Raw genomic sequence first — 20916 nt, 5'->3', positions numbered from 1 at the left:
GTACGGAAAAATTGTCCCTTATTCTGTAGGCCCCAAAGCCAGCTTTTTATTTCTGTATTTATTTTTATATCGCACCATCATCTAGTTTTTTCTCGTCTGAGCTGACAAACACTGAGGAAGGAATGACAGTGGGGGAGCCAGGTGTGTGTAAGCAGTGTATCTGAAGATGTCATGTGGAAAACCTGGGATGTTGAGGAAATGGTTATTTACACTTGGCCTTTTCTCTCTCACCAGTGTTTTGGGGTTGGGTTTTGTTTTAGTTATTTTTGTTCTTTTGTGGTTTTTTTTATGCTGATATCTTTACAGCTTCCGTAGGTTGTGAATGTATCCGCAGGCCCTGAAGAGCTCCATCAGCCGGAATGGGGCTTTTTCCAGAAGACCGTAACAGTGTCTGTGCATATATTTTTAAAATCTCATAACATCTATGACTTGTCTTATAGGCATATTTTAAACCTCTTTTCAGTTTGGCCATAGGACATTTGACGACACTTCTGAGTCACAGGTACATCACCAAAGTGGAGCTAGGAGATCCCATGTGGGAGAGATGAGGGTTACAAGGAAGCAAATTATTCTTTTGTTAAAGAAGACCGAGAAAGACAATTCAAGAAGAATCAACCTGAACTATTAAGGTTCTCTTGGTTCTGAGGCAGAACTATCCTGTAGATTCTTTACATTTTCATTGAAGAAAGTTTTTGAGACTAAAGACTCAAGTACTTTTCTGTACTGCCTAAGAGAATCAGGCATGAACAAAGCCCCTCTGTGTGAGGTGCCACAAAAATATAGGAAGGAAAATATATCGTTATCCACACTACCGAAATGACACATCTGTATCATGAAGGGTCTCTTCCCAGTTCCTCTGTCTCTCAATCAGAGCTCAGTTTGCTGGGTGATTCACTGATGCCACATGCTCAGGCCACGAGCAGTGACAAGCATGTTTAACTTTCAGGGGGGAAATGTCCCAAAAATATTTCAGTGGAGGCAAAAAGCATGCATTTTGGATTAGAATTGGAAACTGGTTATTGTGTAAATAAAGAATTAGGTGGTTTTATATCTCAGTGCATTCAGGTAATTTGCATTCCATGGGCTCAGTTCTGCAGTGTGTGGGAGGATGTTTTTTATCACTGTTGGGTTTCAGGTGACAGAGAGGATAAATTGATCTGTGCAGACCGACCAGCACCCATTACAACAAACTGTACCAGCCCAATCCACCCAGCCATAGGCTGCTGCAGGGTGTGCTTAGGAGCGTTTTGCCTTATCTAAAAGCAATATCATTTTATCTCCCATGGATTCAGCTCAAGCAGACACTGTTCCTGATACCTCTGTTCCTGTTGTTTGTCAGATCCTCCCATAACTCAACAAGAGACCTCTGTTCATCAGCGTCACTACAGATGCCTAATACAAGATAAACATTCTTTGCTTAATAAGAAGGAGGAGGTCTGAGTGTGGTCCTGGCTGCCACCTCTTGCAGTGGCTTTGTCTGGAGGCCTGCAAAGATTTTGGGGCTACACAGGCATAGATATCACCCCTTCTGCTTTGCCAGGCCCCGTGTCTGGATGCAGCACAGATGAGATCCAGCTGAGCCCTGGCCTTTCCCCTCTCTGGCAGATGTGTCTGACGGATTTTAACTCCCCTGCATACAAATGGGGAGATGAGTTGGGCGCCTGATCCTGCCTCACTGGTAATATCACTAAGGTGAGAAATTAATTCTTGAGGCATGGTTCAACTATATGTTGCGCCAGCTGTAAGTGACTATAACAGTCAATATTATTGAGCCGTGGGTGAATATATACACAGTAATACACAACAGCAGCAAAGCCTAAGCATCTGTGCAACTCCACTATCCATTATGTTGCAACCAGCACTGCATACATGTGGACCTCTGAAAGGATTTTTGCAGCATTAGTGAAGCTGGATAGATGACGTCCCTTGAGGTGTGGGCTTTTCAGATCTCATTGGTGTTTTTCTCCAGATGCATCCCCTTAGCACCTCTGAATGAAAAAGATGAGTTTGTTCATGAAACAGGCTGCAGGATTTTCATTCCATGAAAACTAATTGACATCGAGAATGAAGATAATCCCACTAGTACATCTAATTAGAGGGCAGCAATCCTCAGAGTCCCCAAGCAGTCTCCTCTATTTAGAAGGAGCTCAGCCACAAAACTCACTTGTCATCCTTTGAAGTTCTGGCTTCTAGGATGAGCTGAACATGTATTTTATTTAAAGCATTTGTATTTGAGAGAATCCAGAAGGATAAATAGTGTTTATTCATAGATTGACAAGTTGTCACAACATTGTGAGGCATATCACGGCATTTGAAGTTCTGACATATCTGCGAAGGGAGGCTGGTGTGTGCCACTCAACTGATCAAGTGAAATATGCCACCGTCTGCTGTGATCCTGACTTAATGCAGGCACATGTCTTCCCTAATCTGAGGGGAAGCTCCTGCCAGCTGATACCTGGCTGTAAGAGTCCACGTGAAGCAATATTGTTTTGAAAATACAGGCTGACTTAGAGCTGGCAGAAAAGCCTGCGGGAACATGTTTTGAAATCCTACCCCTGGGTGCTGAAAATGGAATTACACACCCTCCATCCAGTTTGGTCCCTGCTCCTCTCACAGACCTCTGGGATGACCTCCTGCAGATCCTCCAAATCTTTGTATCTTCAATTCTGACCACATCCAAAGGTGTTAATGTGCTCCCATGCAGACCCTGATGCAACTGATGGCAAAACATGCCCTGGCAGTGCTTTTATGTCTTTTTTTTTATGAATGGCAAATGCAGGACTTCTTGATTCCTGGGGATCAGCCCACACTTGTGCTGAGGTGAGAGAGCATCTCAGAGAAACCCTACAAGTCAAATATAAATAAACCAATTGGCAGAGAGAAAAAAGCCATGAAGCTTCAGTGATTACTACTGTGATGTAGAGGGTAGATTAGAAGCCATGTGAGACAGGGGCATGGGACTGCTTAATATCAGCTATCTGTTCTGCAGCAAGAAGGCTTCTGTAGCAGGCGTTGTACAACTATCAACAGGAATCGTGTGATACAGGTGCTTAGTACAAATAGCTTATCTGCTAAAATAATGGCCTACTTTTATTCAGCATCCTTGGATCACTTGCCCCATTTTACTGCCATGTCAGAGTTAAGTAGAGCCAAGAAAATGCTGGAGTGGAGCAGTTACACAAGTGCTGACTATACCCCTAGGGAAGCAGATAATGCTTAAATGGCAAATATTTTGCTTAAAAGTCTTTCTTGTGAGCAGCTGAGGAGGTTGAGGCCGGGCTGAATCCTCACATAGATGGAGGAAGACATGGAGGCCTTGGAGCTGGTGAAACTATTCACAGGCTTTTGAATTGGACTTCCACAGTCAAGGCTGTTGACTTCCACAAAAGCATCTGCCTGTGGAGACAAGGCTTTTATAGGCGGTATGGGAATGGCACACAGGAGGGGAAGGCTAAGGGCGCAGAGAAGATGTTGCTTTTAATGATGGCCAAGTAACTGGGTTCTGTTATTTTGCAGAAACTGGAACTGGAATGCAAAGCGAACAAGGTATCTGGCTTTGCTGCCTGGAGTTGAAGGCTGACTTCTGATACAAGCTTCAAATGAGGCCAAAGCTCCTGGCTTCCTTTCTTTAGGCACAGATGAAGCTGCACGTGAGTTTAAGTGAAGCGCTTGTGTCTGGTTTTATATGTTTAAGGGCTATATGGCTAAAGCAGCCTGGCATTGTTAATACACAATGTAATAGTCAGCACACAGCACGATCGCAGAGATAACTGCCATTTTGATGCATAGAACCATTGTCCTCCAGGAACACTGGCAACTAGAGGGCCACCTGCTCAGCACTGAGAACAAAGAAAGAACAACAGCTGAAAAAACACACATAATTTGTAGATGGCCCTCCAAGAGTTAATGAAAGGAAAAGCAAAACGAGTCCTAGCCTCACAATGTCTTCGCCTGCGTCTCTGAAGAGAACCGGGGGGAGGGTTCAGGTTCAGGCTTGGAACTTTCAGCTTATCATTTATGCTTTCCAGCCCATCGAGGAGCCAGCCGGGCAGCGGGGGCTGTTTAAGAAAATGATGTCAAATTTGATCCCTGTGGGTCTGGCTCCCCGGAGCGACCTCACAGTAAATCAGCAGTTTGCCCGCGGAGAAGGGTCATAAAGTCGCGATTTCCCCAGTAAAACCCCCGAGGAACCCGCGTGTTTCGCTCCCCGCGCGGCACCGCCACCTCCCAGTCCCGCTCTGGCACTGGGGGCACTGGAGGCGACGATTGGGGTGAAGGGACAGACGCCTTGCAGGGGAACAAAGGCTGCCGCGCCACCGGGGAAGGCTGTGGCTGGAAACGGCGGTGGGAGCCCGGCGGTAGCGCCGCTCCGGAGGGACGGGGAGCGCCCAGCATCCCGCCCAGGACGCCCCAGGGCTGCCGCCGGGGCGGGAGGGAGCAGCGGGTGCCAAGGGCAGGACGCGGATCGCGGCTGCCCGAGCCCACCCCGCCGTCCCCGAGCGGGGGCGGTGCCCGCGGTGACGCAGCGCCGGGGACCGTGTCGTCCCCCTCCCCTCGCGCCCCTTTAAAGCGGCGCCGCGCTGGGCCGGCGGGAGCAGAGCATGGGGCCGGCGGCGCTGATCGCCCTGCTGGGCGCCGCCGTGGCGGGTGAGCGGCACCGGGGGATCCCCGGGGCCAGGGAAGCGGTGCACAGGGTGCGGGTCCCCCTGGCTGCCCGGGGTCACCTCCGGGATGGGGCTCCCGGGGTTCCCTCTCCCGGCGGGGCGGGTCCCTCCGGGATGCGCGGCGTCCCAGTCCCGGGATGGCGCTCCCGGGATGCCCGGTGTCCACTCCCAGGAGCGGTGCCCGGGTCCCTTTCGTTCCCTTCCCTCTCCCCTCGGTGCGGGTCCCCTCGTCCCCCGCCGGGTAGGGATGGGGCTCCCGGGATACCCGGTGTCCCCTCCCGGGAGCGGTGCCCGGGTGCCGTTGGTTCGCTCCCTTCTCCCCTCGGTGTGGGTCCCCCCGGTTGCCTGGTGTCCCCTCCTGGGATGGGGCTCCCGGGATGCCCGGTGTCTCCTCCCGGGATAGAGCTCCCGGGATGCCCGGTGTTCCCTCTCGGGATGGAGCTCCCGGGATGCCCGGTGTCCCCTCCCGGGAGCGGTGTCCCGGTGCCCTTGGTTCTCCTCCCTCGACCCTCGGTGCGGGTCCCTCCGCTGCCCGGTGTCCCCGCTCCTCGGGGGCTGCGAGGCCGCGGCTGGAACGGGCAGACCGTGTTCAGCGTGCGGTGTTGGGTGCGCGAGGCACCCGAAGCAAAGGTTAAGCGCAGCAGAGTGAGGTGATGGCTTAGCGTCTCGTGTTCTGCATCTTTTCTTGAAAGAGTCGGTGTCATTTCGGGTGGTGTCGTGTGGCTTTAGGTAGGGTAGAGATCTCCGTGTGGAAACGGTTCTGAGACTTGTATGGAAACTCTGGGATGGAGTCGACTTCTTTCAGGTGCCTTTATTGTTATTGAAGGGGAGGGTGGAAGATTGGGTGAGAGAGTCCAACCCAGAGCAGCTCACTTAGACCCATTCGACACACCCCATGGGGATTTCTTACTAAATATTTTGTCCTGTTTATGCCATCAAACAGGTCGGGTACCTCTTTACACTCTTTTTGGTTATCTTGCTTCCAAATATCAGCCAGAATCAATGAATGAAGGAGTGAGTTTGGGGCTGGGAAGCAGTGAAACATTAACTTCAGGCACTTTCTACTGCTTCTTCTGCAAATCAATATGCCAAAGTTTCCGTGATCTTTCCTAGGAATGGGTTTTGCTGACATTTTGATGAGTGATGGCACTGCTCTGAGTCATCTGCACTAATGAAACAAAGCCATGCAGGGATTTCATCAGGGACCCACTAAAAGATCAGTCCCAATCTTGGAGATGACAGCAAAAGCCATGTGAATTTGTCCTGCGCTTCTCATCCCTTTTTGTGATCTTCACCAGCTCTCTGAACGTTTTTGCAAAATCAAATAATCTGATTGTAACTGGCCGTGTGGGTTTGAATCGGGAGGGGAAAACAGACTCAGGACTTTGCTGTACTTTGTGGGTCTGTGGTCTGGTTTTTTTTGCATGGGCAGGGGAAGGGTTTCCATCTCAGTGTGTGCTCTGACTTTGTTACTGCTTGAAACCCTGCAGTTGTACCGTCTGCTGTCCCCACAAACCTTGGTGGGTGGCTGCCGAGGCTGTCGGTGGTGCCAGGATGATGGCTTCACCCCTCCTGAGCACACATGGAGAGAAAGGCAGAGGTGTTGGCCAGCTATCTCCAGCTGGCAGGTGGCCCCAAGGGAGCTCTTGCCTGCTGGCAAGGGCTAGCGCTGCTGGCATTGGTATAAAGTGGGGCATGCTGGCTCCCCACAGGCTTCTTATCTTTGCTGCAGCAGAGCAGCAGCCTTAATGTATTATTTCAGGCTCTAGGGTGGATTGGATACTCATTTTGTTGCTCCAGGCAGGTTCTTCTTCTGACGTGTTTCTGATAGCCTAACGCTTCCTCTTTGTGCATGTCAGCTCTCGTCATTAACCAAGCACTTGCTTAATGGTTATTAATCTTTCTGTAAATCTCCTTGGAGAGGCAGGAGCTTTGGAATGACAGGGAAAAGGCAGTGAGTGCAACCTGACCTTCTGTTCCCACGCTGCTGACGTAGCACTTGAGAGGCAGCCTGAAGTTGGCATCTCTAATAGGAAAAGATATTCTGAAGTTTGTCTGTTCTGAGCTTTATCACATCAAGTGGGTGTAACTCACAGGAGATGTGCTGTGGCAGCGTCACTGAAGGGACAAAATCAGATGTTTGCCCTTGTGCATGTTGTGATTTTTCATGGGCTGGAGGACCTAGAGGAGCCTTGTCAAGATGAGGCCATGAAGCGGGTCATCCCCTCTGCTTACATGTAAGTGATGCCATAAGAGCAGCATCTGCAACCGCTGTGGGATCAGGAGAATGTCCTTTTAGTGGATAACACCTTTTTGTAGAAGATACTTTGCTGCCAGCTTCCTGCTCCTGCATGTGCATCATCCTTATCCTTCGAGCTCAGATGGAGGATGCAGGCAGATGAGACCTCAGTGGTGTCAGCACTGTGTGGTGTGGTAATTATTTGCATACTGGGTTAGTAAATAAAGTAACCTAAAGCCTGGCTTAGTCAGCAATGAATGCAAAAGATGGGGGAGAGGGTTGGCTCTGTATAGCACCATCACCCCCCACCACCACCACCTGGCATTCTGGGAAATAATGGGGCGGGGATGTAGTGCTATTTTAGGGGAATCCCTTCTGTGCCATCCTTGTGTGGGTTCCCATCTCTGATCGCAGCGGCATATGCAGAGAAGAGATGGGGGCTGGAAAAACATGTTCCTACCTAGGTTAGGTGTTTGGGAGAGCAAGAATAGGAGAGAATAGAAATGACAAGGGTTATTATTGAATTGTATTCCATTATTACACCCAGAGTCGGTGCTTAAGGGATGTCTGCTTCCTACGCAGATACAGAAGAGAGGTTTTGCTTCTTTCAGTGGCCCAAGGCTACACTGTCCTATCTGCTTTGCAGGAATCTTCCTTGGGGCACTGTTAGTTCTCCTGATGCTGCAGGGTAAACTGACCCCCTTCATCTCCATAATCCACTTTGTGTTCATCTGTTACAGAAGATCTCTCACTGTCCCAACCAAGCAGTATTACAGAGAGGGTGATAGATGTATTTCAGACTTGTGTAAGAACTTCAGAGCTGCCCCCCAAGCTGTATGTGTGTGTACTGTGATCACATACTTCATGGTAGGTCTGTGCAGCCATGATACAATCAGCCTTGCTTTTATGTACTCACGTGTGTCTGGCAGACTCGCTTCACTTCACTTCTGCAAATCTCAAGGTGGATGAGAACTAACGTGATTTATTAATAATGCACAGTAGCCAAGCTCATTAACCAGCTGCAGACACGTTGCAGCGGTGATGGCAAAGCAAAGCAGCATGGAGGCTTCATTTGCCAAAAGCTTCTTTCTAGCAGCAAATACCTTGGACCAGGTGCGGTAGAACTGGTTCAAGGTGATGGTCATGGGGTACCATGGTACCATGTGTCCCCAGGACAGAGACAGAGAGATGGGTTGTGCCACTTCCTTCCAGAGTAGTGTTTTCCACTGGGATTTCATGTTCTGCTTATTTCTGTGGTTGATAATAGAAATATTCCTGTCCCTTCTGGGTCTGTTCTTCCCTCCAGCAGCCGCCTCCTATCCAAGCAAGATAGGATTTCTCTGGTAGAATTGGGACAGTAATTGCTTTAAAGCCTTGAAGGATGGTCTCCAACTGGGGGAGGGAGGGAGCATCCAGAGCCCCTTGCAGAAACCAAAAGGTTCTTGGTGCGCAAACAGGCCTTGCTTGTTTCCTGTTATTTTTACCACCAGACAGGTACAACTACATGAAAACCTGACTTGCAGTAGAGCTCCAGTCTTGTAATTTAAGCATTGCTTTCTGTTTTTTGGTGTATAGTCTTTTTGTGGAGAAGTGTCAACATGCCTCTTCTCTCAGGCTGGGCTGCAACTTTACATTGCTTTTCTTATTCAGGATGGAAGAGATTCAATACAAAATCTGTCTGGCTTACTGACCTGCCAACCCAAAACTCAAGTCGTCATATCAGAGTGATTTGACTGAGGACTCCTGTCAGTGATGCTTGTTGCTAGGATTAGTGATCTGTAACAGTTTCTTTTTCTTCTAGGTGTCAACGCAGTTCCAGTAGAAAAAGACCATATTGAAGAACTGGTGAGTAACTGTGTCAAAGCCAGTTTCAGAGGGTATCACTCACATCCTCTCCTGTCTTTAAACTCTCAGGGTAATGCTTTTTTTTCCCTAAGGGAAAAGTCGTAAGAGATCATTGTTGATGTGGAACTTGGGGTCCCTTTAGGTGTCAGAAGATACCCGCATGCGCTTTGGGGCATTGGGTGAAAATGGAAGCTGGCTTCTTGTGCCAGTGTGATACTTCTGAAACTCTGAATTGTACAACTTTCCCAAAAAAAGATTCGAAATGTTATTTACTAGTACTTGCTATAGGACTGTAAAGAGTGAGATGGCAACTTTGAAGAAAGATGAAATATCTACAGTTACCAACTGTGTAATGGACTTTCTAATGCAGTCCTCCCATCTCCTGCTTTGGAGAGATTCTTAACCTGCTTGAGTAAATAAATAAGTACCATTAGCTGTTCTCAGCACCTGTAACTCGAGATAAGACCCTCCCCACTGGTTGGTTGACAGTGTGACCATTTAGATTAGTAAACACCTGGTAATAACTAAAATCAGTTAAAAGACTAACATGTTTTCTTGTCTCCTCCCATCCAACCATCTGGAGTGTCAGCCTGAGACTGCCATACCCTTGACATTCTGAGCACTTGCTCACAACCAACAGCTTCAACACCTGAAAATCATTTTGCATTAATTTGTACAGAATCACTGCTTTGGTAGCGCTCAGGGTTAGAGGAGATTGTGCAACATTCCCAAATAAATCCATTTGTTCTTCTTCCCGAAGCCTGTCCAGTTGAAAGTTAAGCAGTAGAAGAGACAGGGCTTATAGCACATGCTCATGAAAAAATGTGAGGCATGTCACTTAGAGGCTGTGAAGGTGTTTTTGGTTTATTGGCAATCCAAGCAGTACTTCTGGTAACACCTTTGCAGCATCCTTGTTTGGGCAGATCCTACAGGGTGATCCTCAACTTTTGAATGTGTGGTGTGTTTGCTTTTTTGTCGGATGCTGTTACCGCACTGTTTGACTCTTCTTTGTACTGAATTAGGATATTTAATATTTAAAAATGTACAAAAGGTAACATCTATGCAAACAAAAGGGGAGATAAAAATGATTAATGACTGTCCTCTTATTGGTATGGGAGCGAGGAGCAAAGCACATGTTGCCCAAATGCAATTGGAATTGTGGTGGAGCTGGGGATTACTTAAAACTCATAAAACTCATAAATATTAACCTGAACTCTAATCCTGAACCAATTTTCCTCACCTCACTTCCTGGGTCAGAAGTAGAATTTCCATTTCACTATGAGGACTTTCATCTCCTATTTTGTGTCTTCTAGGTAACACAGTGCATTGTGGAAGTTCTTTCCAATGCTCTGTCTAAGCCAAATGCACCACCAATTAATCCTGAATGCAAAGAAATCCTGAGGAAGAGTAAGTATGACATTATCCAAAATTGTGAAAGGGATTTGATAGATGGGTTCTCTCTTGTGTTGGAGATGGTGAACTGTTACGTCTGCCCGTGTGAAACCGGTGCCTCTGAATTTCAGTGTCAAAATTCTGATTTCCATCTGTTCAGTCTGTCTTGCTCAGAGAGCAAACAGCCTGGCTTGGTAACTGCCAGGGATTCCTGGCTAATGCATGGGGCTCTCTACTTAAGCCACCTGAGAGTCTGAGAGAATGAGACAGGCGCTTGAGATAGCCTGAGGTAGCAACTGTCTCCTGCTTATTTACAGAGGTGAATAATGCACAGCCCTAAGATGGTCATCAGAAGAAGGTGTGTTTGGGGCTTTGGGAAGACTATCTAACTCAGCCCCAAATTTCCAGGAGATGCTGAACGCCATCAGGCATTAAGCTTTGCTTGTGACATTGTTAATTGCAGAAAAAAAACCCTGCATATTTGCTGTGTTTTGGAAAATGAAAAAACACTTACTGGAACTTGGGAACTCAGGGTAAGGACCATATTTTTGCCATTAGATAGATCTCCGAGAATATCAGATGATGAGAAGCTTTTCAGAAACAATGAGCTGTTTTAAAATCTGTGGCTATTTTCTGGAAAATTCTAGGATTTGGGATCTATTTCTGATGCTACTCAGACACAAACACAGTAGAGCATCTTTCTAGCAATATACTGCTATCACTGGATCACAGTCAGACCTTCATTAGCATTTTGGAAATGAAGAAAGGAACGTGATTTGATTAAACATAACTATTGTAAAGTAGCAGATTTCTTTCTTGTTTCCCCAGTCAATTTAGAACTTTTAAAATCTGCTAAAAGCCCTCGATATTTTTGAGTAGCTTGAAATAGTTGGTTGTCTTTTGTGAATAAGCATATGTGATGGGTAAGACCTGACATTCAAAGAACTGAACACAGCTCAGGATCCCATTGATTTTTAATGGGAATGAAAGTTAATTTTACTCAATATTAAAAATGCAATGAGAAACAAAAAAGCCAGAGGAAAATTATTCTGAAAATTTCAATTGAACTTTTAAAATGTCCAATTAAAACAAAAGTAGTTAAATGCTTTTCCAGGCAAACATACAAAACATTAGAAAGTGACAATTTTTAAAAGCAGAATTGACAAATTAATTCTGTCCAAACCTTCTCGTTACTTTGGAAAGGCAGTTATCTGTTTCAACTAAAATAACACTTCACTGGAGCACTGGATTACTTCCTTACGCTTTTTTTGTTATTGTAGGTGGCAGAAAGGACAGAGAGAGAGGTGAAAACGAACAACTTGAAGTGAGGCATTTGAAAGACTCAGCAGAGACTGAAAAACATCGTACTGGGAATGTGGAAAAAGAACAAAGTCAGACAGAAGAAGAATCTAAAAAGTATGTGAAAGGAAATGATGAGGAGAAACTTGCTCACAAGGAAGATAAAAGCAAGGAAGAGAAGGAAGGACACCACACCCCTATTCAAGAAGAGGGACTTCATACAGAAGAAAATAAACACTATGAGGGAAACAGAAGAGAGAAGGAGAAGAGCTACCACAGTGAAGAAGAGAACAAAGAGAGCAAGAGTCATGATGAAGAGGTAGAGCATGCCATTCTCGACAAGAAGTCCCACTTTGGAGGCACAAGCACAGACAGGAATGATCAGCGCCCCTTGAGCCACTGGCACTCAGAGGAGGGAATGCAGAGCCCTAACAAAAGAATTCATGAAGGTGAAGAGGGAGAGGCAGAAGAAGAAAGAAGTGAAAAATACCACCATGAGTCTAAGGAACGTGATTTCTCCCATCAGCGAGAGCATGAAGGATCTGATGAGAGTGAAGAAACAGAGGAGGAAAAACAATCCTACAAACCTGAACGTTATCATGGGAAGCACAAAACGCATGACTCCTCCGAAGAAAAGAGGGGCCGTGGTGGTGAGAAAGAGGAACTGGCTGAGCAACCAGACACAGAGGAGGCACATCTCTGGGACAAATGGAACCATCAGAAACATCACGAAGAGTCTGAGCAGCAGCGTGAGGAGAAAAGAGGTTATCGTGGGAGGCACGGGCCTGAAGAGGTGGAGGACAAGAGGTCTGCAGGCCAGGGAAATGAGGAGTACAGAGCAAGGTGGCAGCAGAGTGAAGAGAGCAGTGAAGAAGATGACAAGAGGCATCGCCACAGTGAAGAAAGTGATGAGAAATGGCGTAAGGAGAGGAGGCACCATGATGGATCAAGCGAGGTGAGGAGGCACCTTTCTGAGGGAAGGGCATATCTTGGAGATGAAAGTGAGGAGGAGCTGGACAGGTATCTCAGTGGTGCCAGCAAGGAGAAGCAGCATCATGCTGGAGGGAGACACCGCTTGTGGGACAGTGAAGATGAAGGGTCACAGAGAGGGTACGCTCGAGAGCGCAAAGGGCAGTCTAGAAGACACTACAGCACCGAGGACAGTGTAGAGCAGCAGTGGTACCCCGGCAACAGTGAAGAGGAGGAGGAGGTAGAAAGAAAGCATCACAGCAGTGATCAGGTGGAAAATGAAGAGGAGACTATGGAGGAGGGAAGATACACAGAGAACGAAGAGTACAACAGCCATCTCCCTTCAGAGAATGAGAAGAGAAGCACAGCATCCTACAGCCCTTTCTACCCATTGCTGTGGTGGAAAAGCCAGCACTTTGAGAAGAGGGACAGTGCAGGAAAGCAGCTTCTGGAGGGCAAAGAGGAAGGCAGGCCCACCCTGAACGAGAAGAATCTTTTCCCTGAATATAATGACTATGACTGGTGGGAGAAAAAGCAAATCCTAAGCGCTCTGAACCACGGACGCACCAAGAAGAGGAATCTTGGCAAAATGAACAGATATGATTTGAAAAGGCAATACAACAAGATGGATCAACTCTCACAGCTTCTAAATTACAGGAAGAAATCAGCTGAATTCCCAGAGCTGTACAATTCTGGAGAAGACATGAAAAAACATCACATATTCAGGAATGATAGAGGAAGTGTGAGCCAGAGGCCTCTGACGGAAGAGGAGGTATGTGTTCTGGTGTTTCTCTGTGAAGCAAGGAAAAGCTGCTTTTACATGCACATTTCTAAATCTGTTCCCAAGGCAGCTGGTAAATTGTGTGTGGAAACACACAAACAGGATTAAGTGACATTGAGAGGTAGATCTTCAGTGGTTTAAAAATCTGCTTTCTTGGAATTCAGTGAAACTATCACAGGCACTGTTTGTAAAATACAGACAGTTGTGCATCCTCATTAGCCTCTGTGCAAGACAGGAAGAGAGAGATTTGTCTTCCTCTTTGGACCCTACCTCTCCGACTAATAAAACAAAATGCCTGTTGCAGCAGGAGCAGAGAGGCAATTAGCAAGCACCTCTTGGTGTGTCAGGTAGTTAAATGCTTGCAGATGAAAAGCCAATTGAACATTTAGAGCGAAATTCAGCTGTCCATTGACTTCCCAGCTGTAACTGCAGAGCACAACCTGGCTTGCACTTTTAAGTGCGTGTAGCTCATGTGTATGTGAATCCCTCTCTTGCTGGACTTGCTGTTCTGTTTCGGTGTTCAGGAAAACTGAGTCTACACCATCAGCTCATTGCTCCTTGCATCTGTTGCTGTATGTGTTGCACAAAGCTGGGCCGGGAGCAGTGGAGTTTTAATACTGATGCCTACAGAGGTTAGACGGTGTTAGCAGGTCATTGCAACAAACAAAAATTGGCTTCACAAATTCTTTGTCCCTCATATCCAGTAATGTGGAGGTGTTCCTCTTGTTGCATGCTGTGCTTGCTGTGTGTCATAAGCCACTCTGATCATGAGGTTGTAGCCTCCTAAGGGCCCTTCACCTGGGCAGAAGTGACTGCACGCTGCAGGGGCGGCAGCTGTGAGACAGCAGGAGGTCACTACTACATAACGATGCTCTAAATAAAATGATCAAGCTGCAGTAGGGCCAGCTCTCAGAATTTTCATCCTTTCCCAGCAATAATTCAGTTAAAAGCAGGAAATTGCACAGAGTATGTGCTGTACGGCAGTTAATGCCCCTCAGCCTAGCAATCCACCCAAGGGCCAGTATGTAGCGGGAGATGTCTGCTTTGGAAACAGCTCTCATTTTCATGGAACAAAACATTTGCCAACATTATTTGATGTGTAAACTGCTCTTCATATTTTCACAGGAAAAAGAGCTGGAAAACCTGGCTGCTATGGATTTGGAGTTGCAGAAAATTGCTGAAAGGTTTAATGACAACAGGAGAGGCTGAAGATGATCTGCTTTGACATTCCAAAGCTAGGTGTAGCTGTCCTCACAATACCTGTATTTGTGGTAAATTCACTGCCACTGGATTGTTGTTTGCCCTAAAACCAGGAAATTCTATTTACTGTCCACTATAGCGTAGTGATTTATACAGCTGAAAATGTCTTTAATTTGCTATTATGCTATTGAGATCTGAATAGCATGAATTTTAGTATTATAATCTTTCATGCAAGGCAGATATTTTTAATATGCTTGTGAAAATAATTGTGTTAGTGTTCTTCAGAAATATATCTGTCTGAGTTTGAAATAATAAAAACCATTGATCTTGGACCAAACTTTCTCCTTGCTTATTTGACTGATGGGGTTATTTCAAAGTAAGCTGTGTCAGATGCGTAGATCATGTTGGAGGTCACCAATATTTTTTAGAAGTGATAAGGAGGCTGTCTATGCCTCTTATTTGCCAGTTAGTAAGAGCACAAGAGGTAAGAAGGAGCGCAAATTAATCTGCTCTGGTAACTCAGAAATGTCCCTGTGAAATATTTATTTCTGGAAACCGGTCATTAAAGAAGAAAATGGATTGTTGTTAATTTGGAAAAGCAGGTGGTGCTTCAGAATCAATGCATTAGGTAACGTAGACTGGTTCTGCCACTTGTTCGGTCTAAGTGGTCCTGTTAATTTAAGCACCTATTGAACACACTTTGCTAATGTGTTCTTTCTGCCTACTGCAGGCGAGCAGGTCAGGGTGAGAAACGCTGCAGGCTGGGCGCTGCACTGGGCTGACCTTGCACAAGGCGAGTTCCTCAGCAGCCAGCGAGCTGGGGGCAGGAGGGTCTCTGTGTCATAAACAGCACCATGGCTTACAATGAGTGAGTGGGGCGTGGAAAGAGCCCCTTGGAAATCACGTTACACTATGGAGCAGTCACAGAAACAACCCTGTAATTAGTTTCAATTACTTCAAACATATGGGGTTCAATTTAGTTTAACTTACTCAAATGTGGGGAGTTTTTAACAGACTTTCTACACCGGGGGGGGGGCCCGGCTACACAAAGAACTCAGCTGAGTCACATTATCAGTAAATGTGCGCTACCCTTTCCCAGCTTACTCCACTTAATCCACCTACTCATTATACTCAACTATGCTCCCCAATTAACTGTTAGGCAATAGGAAGTGAAAATGCTCTATGAGATACTGATCCTTGAGCTGTGTGAGCATGTCTATGCCTAAGAATTTTGGTAAGAGCAGTCAAATGTTTCATCATAGTTGGTTAAGTTGTGTGATGTTTAAATCCCGACTCAAGAAAATTGACAGAGTATTGACTTCAGTAGGACCATGGTTTCACCAGACTTCCCACAACACTAAGGAAAGTCAGAAAGTGTCCCAGCTGCAGAAATACTTTCTTTGTTGCCTTCAAATTCTGAGACTCTCCCTTTTAAAATATACAATACTACACACTAAGTCTTGCACTACGGCACTCTTTTCCCCCAGCTGGTATGAGAGAAAGCTCTGTGGCAAAGGACGGGGGGTGCTGGTGAACAATAAGCTCCACAGGGGTGAACAGTGTGCTGCTGCTGCTGTGGCAAAGAAAGCCAACAGGATGCTGGGCTGCATCTACAAGGCCATTGCCAGCAGAGATAAAGAAATCACTAGCCCACTCTGCTCAGTGCTCATCAGGCCACACCTGGAATACTGTGTTCATTGCTGGTCTCTCCTATACAAAAGATGTGTTGACAGGCTGCAAAACGGCCTCATCCAGAAAACGGCCACAAAGCTGATCACAGGGCTGGGAAGCCTGTCATATGAGGAAAGGCTGAGAGAAGTGAGAAAAGAGGGCTGAGGAGAGACGCTACCACCATGTTCCAGTATTTAAAGAGTGGCTACAAAGCAGATGGAGACTCCCTTTCTACAAGCAGTCACAGGGAAAAGACAAGAGGTAATGAGTACGAGGTAGTCCTGGGCAGACTCCAATTGGACACAAGAGGAAAATTTTTCATAATGAGAACAGTGTCAGCCATCAATAACCTCCCCAGAGAAGTGGTGGAGTTGGACACTTCTAAGATTCAGCTGACATGTTGTGATTTTATGTCTGTAAGTATGTAAATGCCTAAAAGCAAAAAGCTTTAGTTGTAGCACAGGAAACTTTCTAAATTTTTCAAGTACGCAACTCCAGGATTTTTTTTTTAAAAGATAAGCTTTTGCAAAAATATATTTATGAATCAGCAATGCTTTGCTTAAAAATACGTCCCTTGAAAGGCTTTAAAATCAAATCTCATTGCATGGACTCCCAGAGCTTTGTGACAGCCCTTTGATCTGTTGCCTGTCTCCGCTCTATGTGTTGCTCTGCATGGCTGACACCACAAGCAACAAGAGATTTTTTTTGATGGGCAACACTAGAGCTTTTTTTAAACAGCCAATACCATTTCCATTAATTTACATTATTTAAAGTCCACTGGCCCGCTTTTGGCAGCACAATTAAAGACAGGTATGGGAGTACAAGATGTATAACCTCGTTCCAGGAAATCAAACAAAGTGGAGATGGTGGTTTTGGCTTCTGAAAAAGTCGTGTCTTACTTCTGGCCCTGATTAATGGTGAATTTGATATGTAGTTTAGTAAAACATAGGAACTGAGAGCTTGGTAACTATTTATTTCTTCTAATCTGCTCCTATTTTCAGCAAATTTGCATAGCGAAGGCAGTTGTCTGTTCTGCATTATGACTAAAGGCAGTGATAAAACCAGCCCCCAAGGTGCTGTTTAACAGCAGCAATACCTTTAGGTGCCTGCACCTGCTTGTGCTGTAATAAACATGCTGTCCTAGTGACAGCCTTACTTACCACAAACACACCTGAGCCATGGAAGTTGGTTTCTCAGCCTGCCCAACCCAGCCAAGTTCTCTGCCTCTTCCAAGGGACAGCTTCTGCAGAACTCAGTGGTCTCAACATCAACCCTGCTTTAAGGAATCACCTCTGGTTTAACAGCCACTACCTTTCCCCACACCTTATCTACACATCATTGACCAACATCAAATTATACCGATCTGTTACATTTTATACTTCCAGAGACAGAATTCCTTGGACATTCTTGAGATTCTAGTACTTATCATGTTTCTTTCTGAGCTAGGCTTTATGGAGACTAAATACAGGAATGCAAGGATCACCATCCTGTTCCTCACCCTATCTTTTTTAATTTTTCTTTTCATTACAGCAGTCACTTTCAGCTTCTGTTAAGATCTTAGAGGATGTACTTTCCCTCTTCTCCTCTGTTCTGTTTTTTCTCTAATTTGTTACTGGTAAGAACATAAAGGCTCTCTAGTATTTTAAACAATCCTAACTTGCATTTCTACAATGTTTCTATCATAGTGTCATTTATTGGTGTTTCCATTCAAATAGAAACTATGTTCTATCAAGCTGTGTTCTTCCACTATTATATACGGAATACATTCCATGAATTCGAAACATCAATAATTTGGAATATTTTACATTAATTGTTTCTTGCTGTCTTTCACTGTAACAAGCATTACAGTGCATTTTAAAAACTAGGAGAGGATTCAGCACTGAAAGCGGATTAGTGTTGATGCTGGTAAAGTGAACCAGTTTGATTTCAATCTAAAATAATTTTTCAGGTGTTCCAATATTGTTTCTTTCTCAAAACTCATATTTTCATTCTACAAATAAACTATTTTTCCTAAGGTTATTATGTTTATCATGTTCTATACAGTAGGAAGTAAGATTTAAAACATATGGTGGTTGCTTAACCTCACTTTTACTGTGTAAGCTCTTACACCTTCCTAGTGCTGTAAATATGATAGCCATGTACCTACCAGCTCAATGGAAATGACACAGAAATACCTGTGCCTGCTTTACAGATAAGAAAACTAAGGTGAAAGACAATTTTTTTTGTGTTAATCTCCTGGCTTTCAGTGATTTCACTGTCTTCTTGCCTTTTCCAAGCTTCCAGGCTCCTGTCCATCGCTCTAAGCTGGGTCACCTCAGAATTTCATCACATACTGTGCGTCGGCTGCTTTCAAAGTCCCAGTTTACCCTCATGTTGCACAGGTAGCCACACCGGAAAGGAAAACTTCTCTTTCCTCCTCCTCTTTCACATTAATTCTTGATAGAAGTTGAAAAATTCAGAATTTTTTAAAACACTTAAGTGAAAGCCACACATGTTCTCTTCGGCACATGCGATTTGCAACAGTTGCACTGCATGGAAAGGGAGAGGGACAAACAATATTTTTCAGCTCCACATGCTTGGTGGAACACAGAGGAAATGGTGAAAACTTCAATCTCTCTATTTGTGGGTTTTTCACACAAGTGACAGAGTAAAAACTTTCCATAAAAATATAAGAAAAAAATATTAAAAAAACAGAACAGACGATGACAAAAACTTGAAAACATACTGTATCTGTTCACCTAAGGGAAATCTTGAACTGCTTCTTTACACAAAATAGAATCCATATTCTACTTTGTTTTGAGCTACTCATGCCCTAAAAGAGCCTTACCTTTCTCAATATACAGAATGTTACAGCTTTATGAAGTCTGATTACCTGATCCCAAAGCTCCCGATTCCCCTTGATGAGTAAGTTCAAGAATGGAATCCAAATCCTGGTGGCTCTATGAGCTCCCACAGTGTCCTAAAGCTCCCCACTGGGGCTTCAATGGGGCGCAGCCAGCAATGGTATTCTTTAAAGCCTCTGCTAAGAAAGGAAAAGAAATCTCATTAGTAAAAAAATCTTGCAGTTTAATTGAAATGACAAATGCAAAGTTAAAAAACATAATAAAAAGCTACACGTCATGAAAGATAAAACAGTAGAATAAATATATATACATATAGCGGTTTTCAAAACAGTTGTATCTTATAATAAAAATGCATAATGACTCGCAGGAAAATGACAGGCAATACTAAGAGACATTCTGTTTAAATATTTGGTATTTTAATTTATGCACTTTCTCTTCTGTATTTATTTCAAGTAAAAATGGGGTCAGGTTCTGGTATCACTATTCTCTTTTTATTGTTCCTTAGGAAAAATTGTATGATTCTTGCTGTTCATTCCTCTTCCTTAAATTACTGAACACAGCCAGGCTCTGTGTCCAAAGAGTGAGCAGATCACTACATAGAATATGTTACCTTGATGCTGTTCTAGGGTAATGGGAAGCTAAGTTAGATGTGTTGATTCGGACTCAACCTTTTAAAAAAACTGCTTAATCACATCCATTTTTGGCAACAAAAAGAATGCCTTCACAGATGGTTTATCTTCTCTTCTTTCTAAAGTTAGCGTATTTTCAGTGTGATGTTTGCTTCCAAGGGTTTTTCTCCTCATTCTGATCACGTAAACTGGCAAAGGAGGAGTGAGACAGCCCTCCCCACCATGCAGTCCTGCTGCTTTTGTTGACAGATGTATGACAGGTAAATTTTTGTGCTGTCAAGAGCACAGAAACTATACTTGTTATTTTATTAACAGTAGGACTTCTGAGATCAAAAAAACAAATAATTTCTTCAAATATTAACAATGAAGGTCTTGAATTTTGCATCTTTTAGATGATGGCTCTTCCATCTTCAGTGCTTCTAAATTGCTGGTATCAGATTTGCCCTCATCCAAGACAACAGTTATCCCAGATAGAAGGTAGCCTCCACCTCCACTCATTGTCAGTTTTGGATGGCTTCGATCTGGTAAGACCTTTAAAAACAAAACAAAAAGTAAAAAGTCACTCTCTGTCCAGACTAAACTAATATAAACTTACAGTATAAGATGTAATTTTTTTTCCAGCCACAATGGCAAACAGCCATTTGGAAAGTATATTTATCTATCCTTAAAGGGCAATGTATCTGCATACCAGAAAGCAGTTATAGAAATAGGTTAACAATACAGGCTACTGCCTTACTGATTACTTTGTCATGGCATTTCAGCAAAATCGTAAGTTCAATGTTTGGGATACATGAAAGTCTCATTAATGTGTTCAGAACTGGTGTACCTTGCAAGAGAGCCACAGCTGGTTTAAGAAAATATGGTTAAGTAACATAGTAATTTCCAGTTCTCCTACTATTATCTTTAGGTAGCCACTCTTATTGTAAAACACTGCAATGAACCATCACTTTCAGCTACATTGAACTTTTCTGTAGGTGCTTTCTGTTCAGTTGTGCTTCCTCCTTGCTTTGACTGCCATCACAGTTCTAAACAGATTTACACGTGCCCAGGGGACAGTGCAGTATTGTTCCTAATGGCACCTGGATACAGTAGCCCTTGCCAAGCCTAACTTGTGCTAACATCCTAATCAATCCAACTCCTAATCATTCCCATATCAGTTGCCTGATTGTTAGTCAGCAACCATGGCCACCCTTTAATCAACTCATCCCCTAAATAATTTCTTACAGACTCCAGAAGCGTGTGAGCAAGGAGAAAGCCAATGAAAGGCCCTGACATCTTCAGAAGTAGTAAGCTACTTAGAAATTAGGCACGCTTCTGCTTCTTCATAGCAGAGAGACTACACCACATTTGCAAACATCTTGTTCAAAGTTAGTCAAACTGACAT

The 20916-nt window shown here is 44.6% G+C and overlaps 2 protein-coding genes across 6 annotated transcripts in view; one reads left to right on the top strand and one right to left on the bottom strand.

Annotated features, from left to right (window-relative positions):
- The first annotated feature begins 4535 nt into the window (after window positions 1-4535).
- Window positions 4536-14726, top strand: CHGB (chromogranin B). Its single transcript, XM_054061110.1, has 5 exons — window positions 4536-4647; window positions 8705-8748; window positions 10062-10155; window positions 11421-13180; window positions 14315-14726. Exons 1-5 carry the CDS (start codon window positions 4602-4604, stop codon window positions 14396-14398), a joined length of 2028 nt encoding a protein of 675 aa, XP_053917085.1. The 5' UTR covers window positions 4536-4601; the 3' UTR covers window positions 14399-14726.
- The window catches only part of TRMT6 (tRNA methyltransferase 6 non-catalytic subunit), a 28141-nt gene continuing 16042 nt past the window's right edge, over window positions 8818-20916 (bottom strand). For 2 of the 5 annotated variants that reach the window (XM_054061111.1, XM_054061112.1), the window contains one exon: window positions 19102-20063. In XM_054061111.1, coding sequence (XP_053917086.1) covers window positions 19890-20063 — 174 coding nt within the window. In that variant the 3' untranslated portion in view covers window positions 19102-19889. The other 3 variants (XR_008448942.1, XR_008448940.1, XR_008448941.1) reach the window with 3 other exon arrangements.

The sequence above is a fragment of the Cuculus canorus genome, chromosome 3 (assembly GCF_017976375.1).
Source record: "Cuculus canorus isolate bCucCan1 chromosome 3, bCucCan1.pri, whole genome shotgun sequence".
NCBI classification, from domain to species: domain Eukaryota; kingdom Metazoa; phylum Chordata; class Aves; order Cuculiformes; family Cuculidae; genus Cuculus; species Cuculus canorus.
Note: the sequence above shows the minus strand (reverse complement) of the source record. Positions and strands in the feature narration are given on the sequence as shown.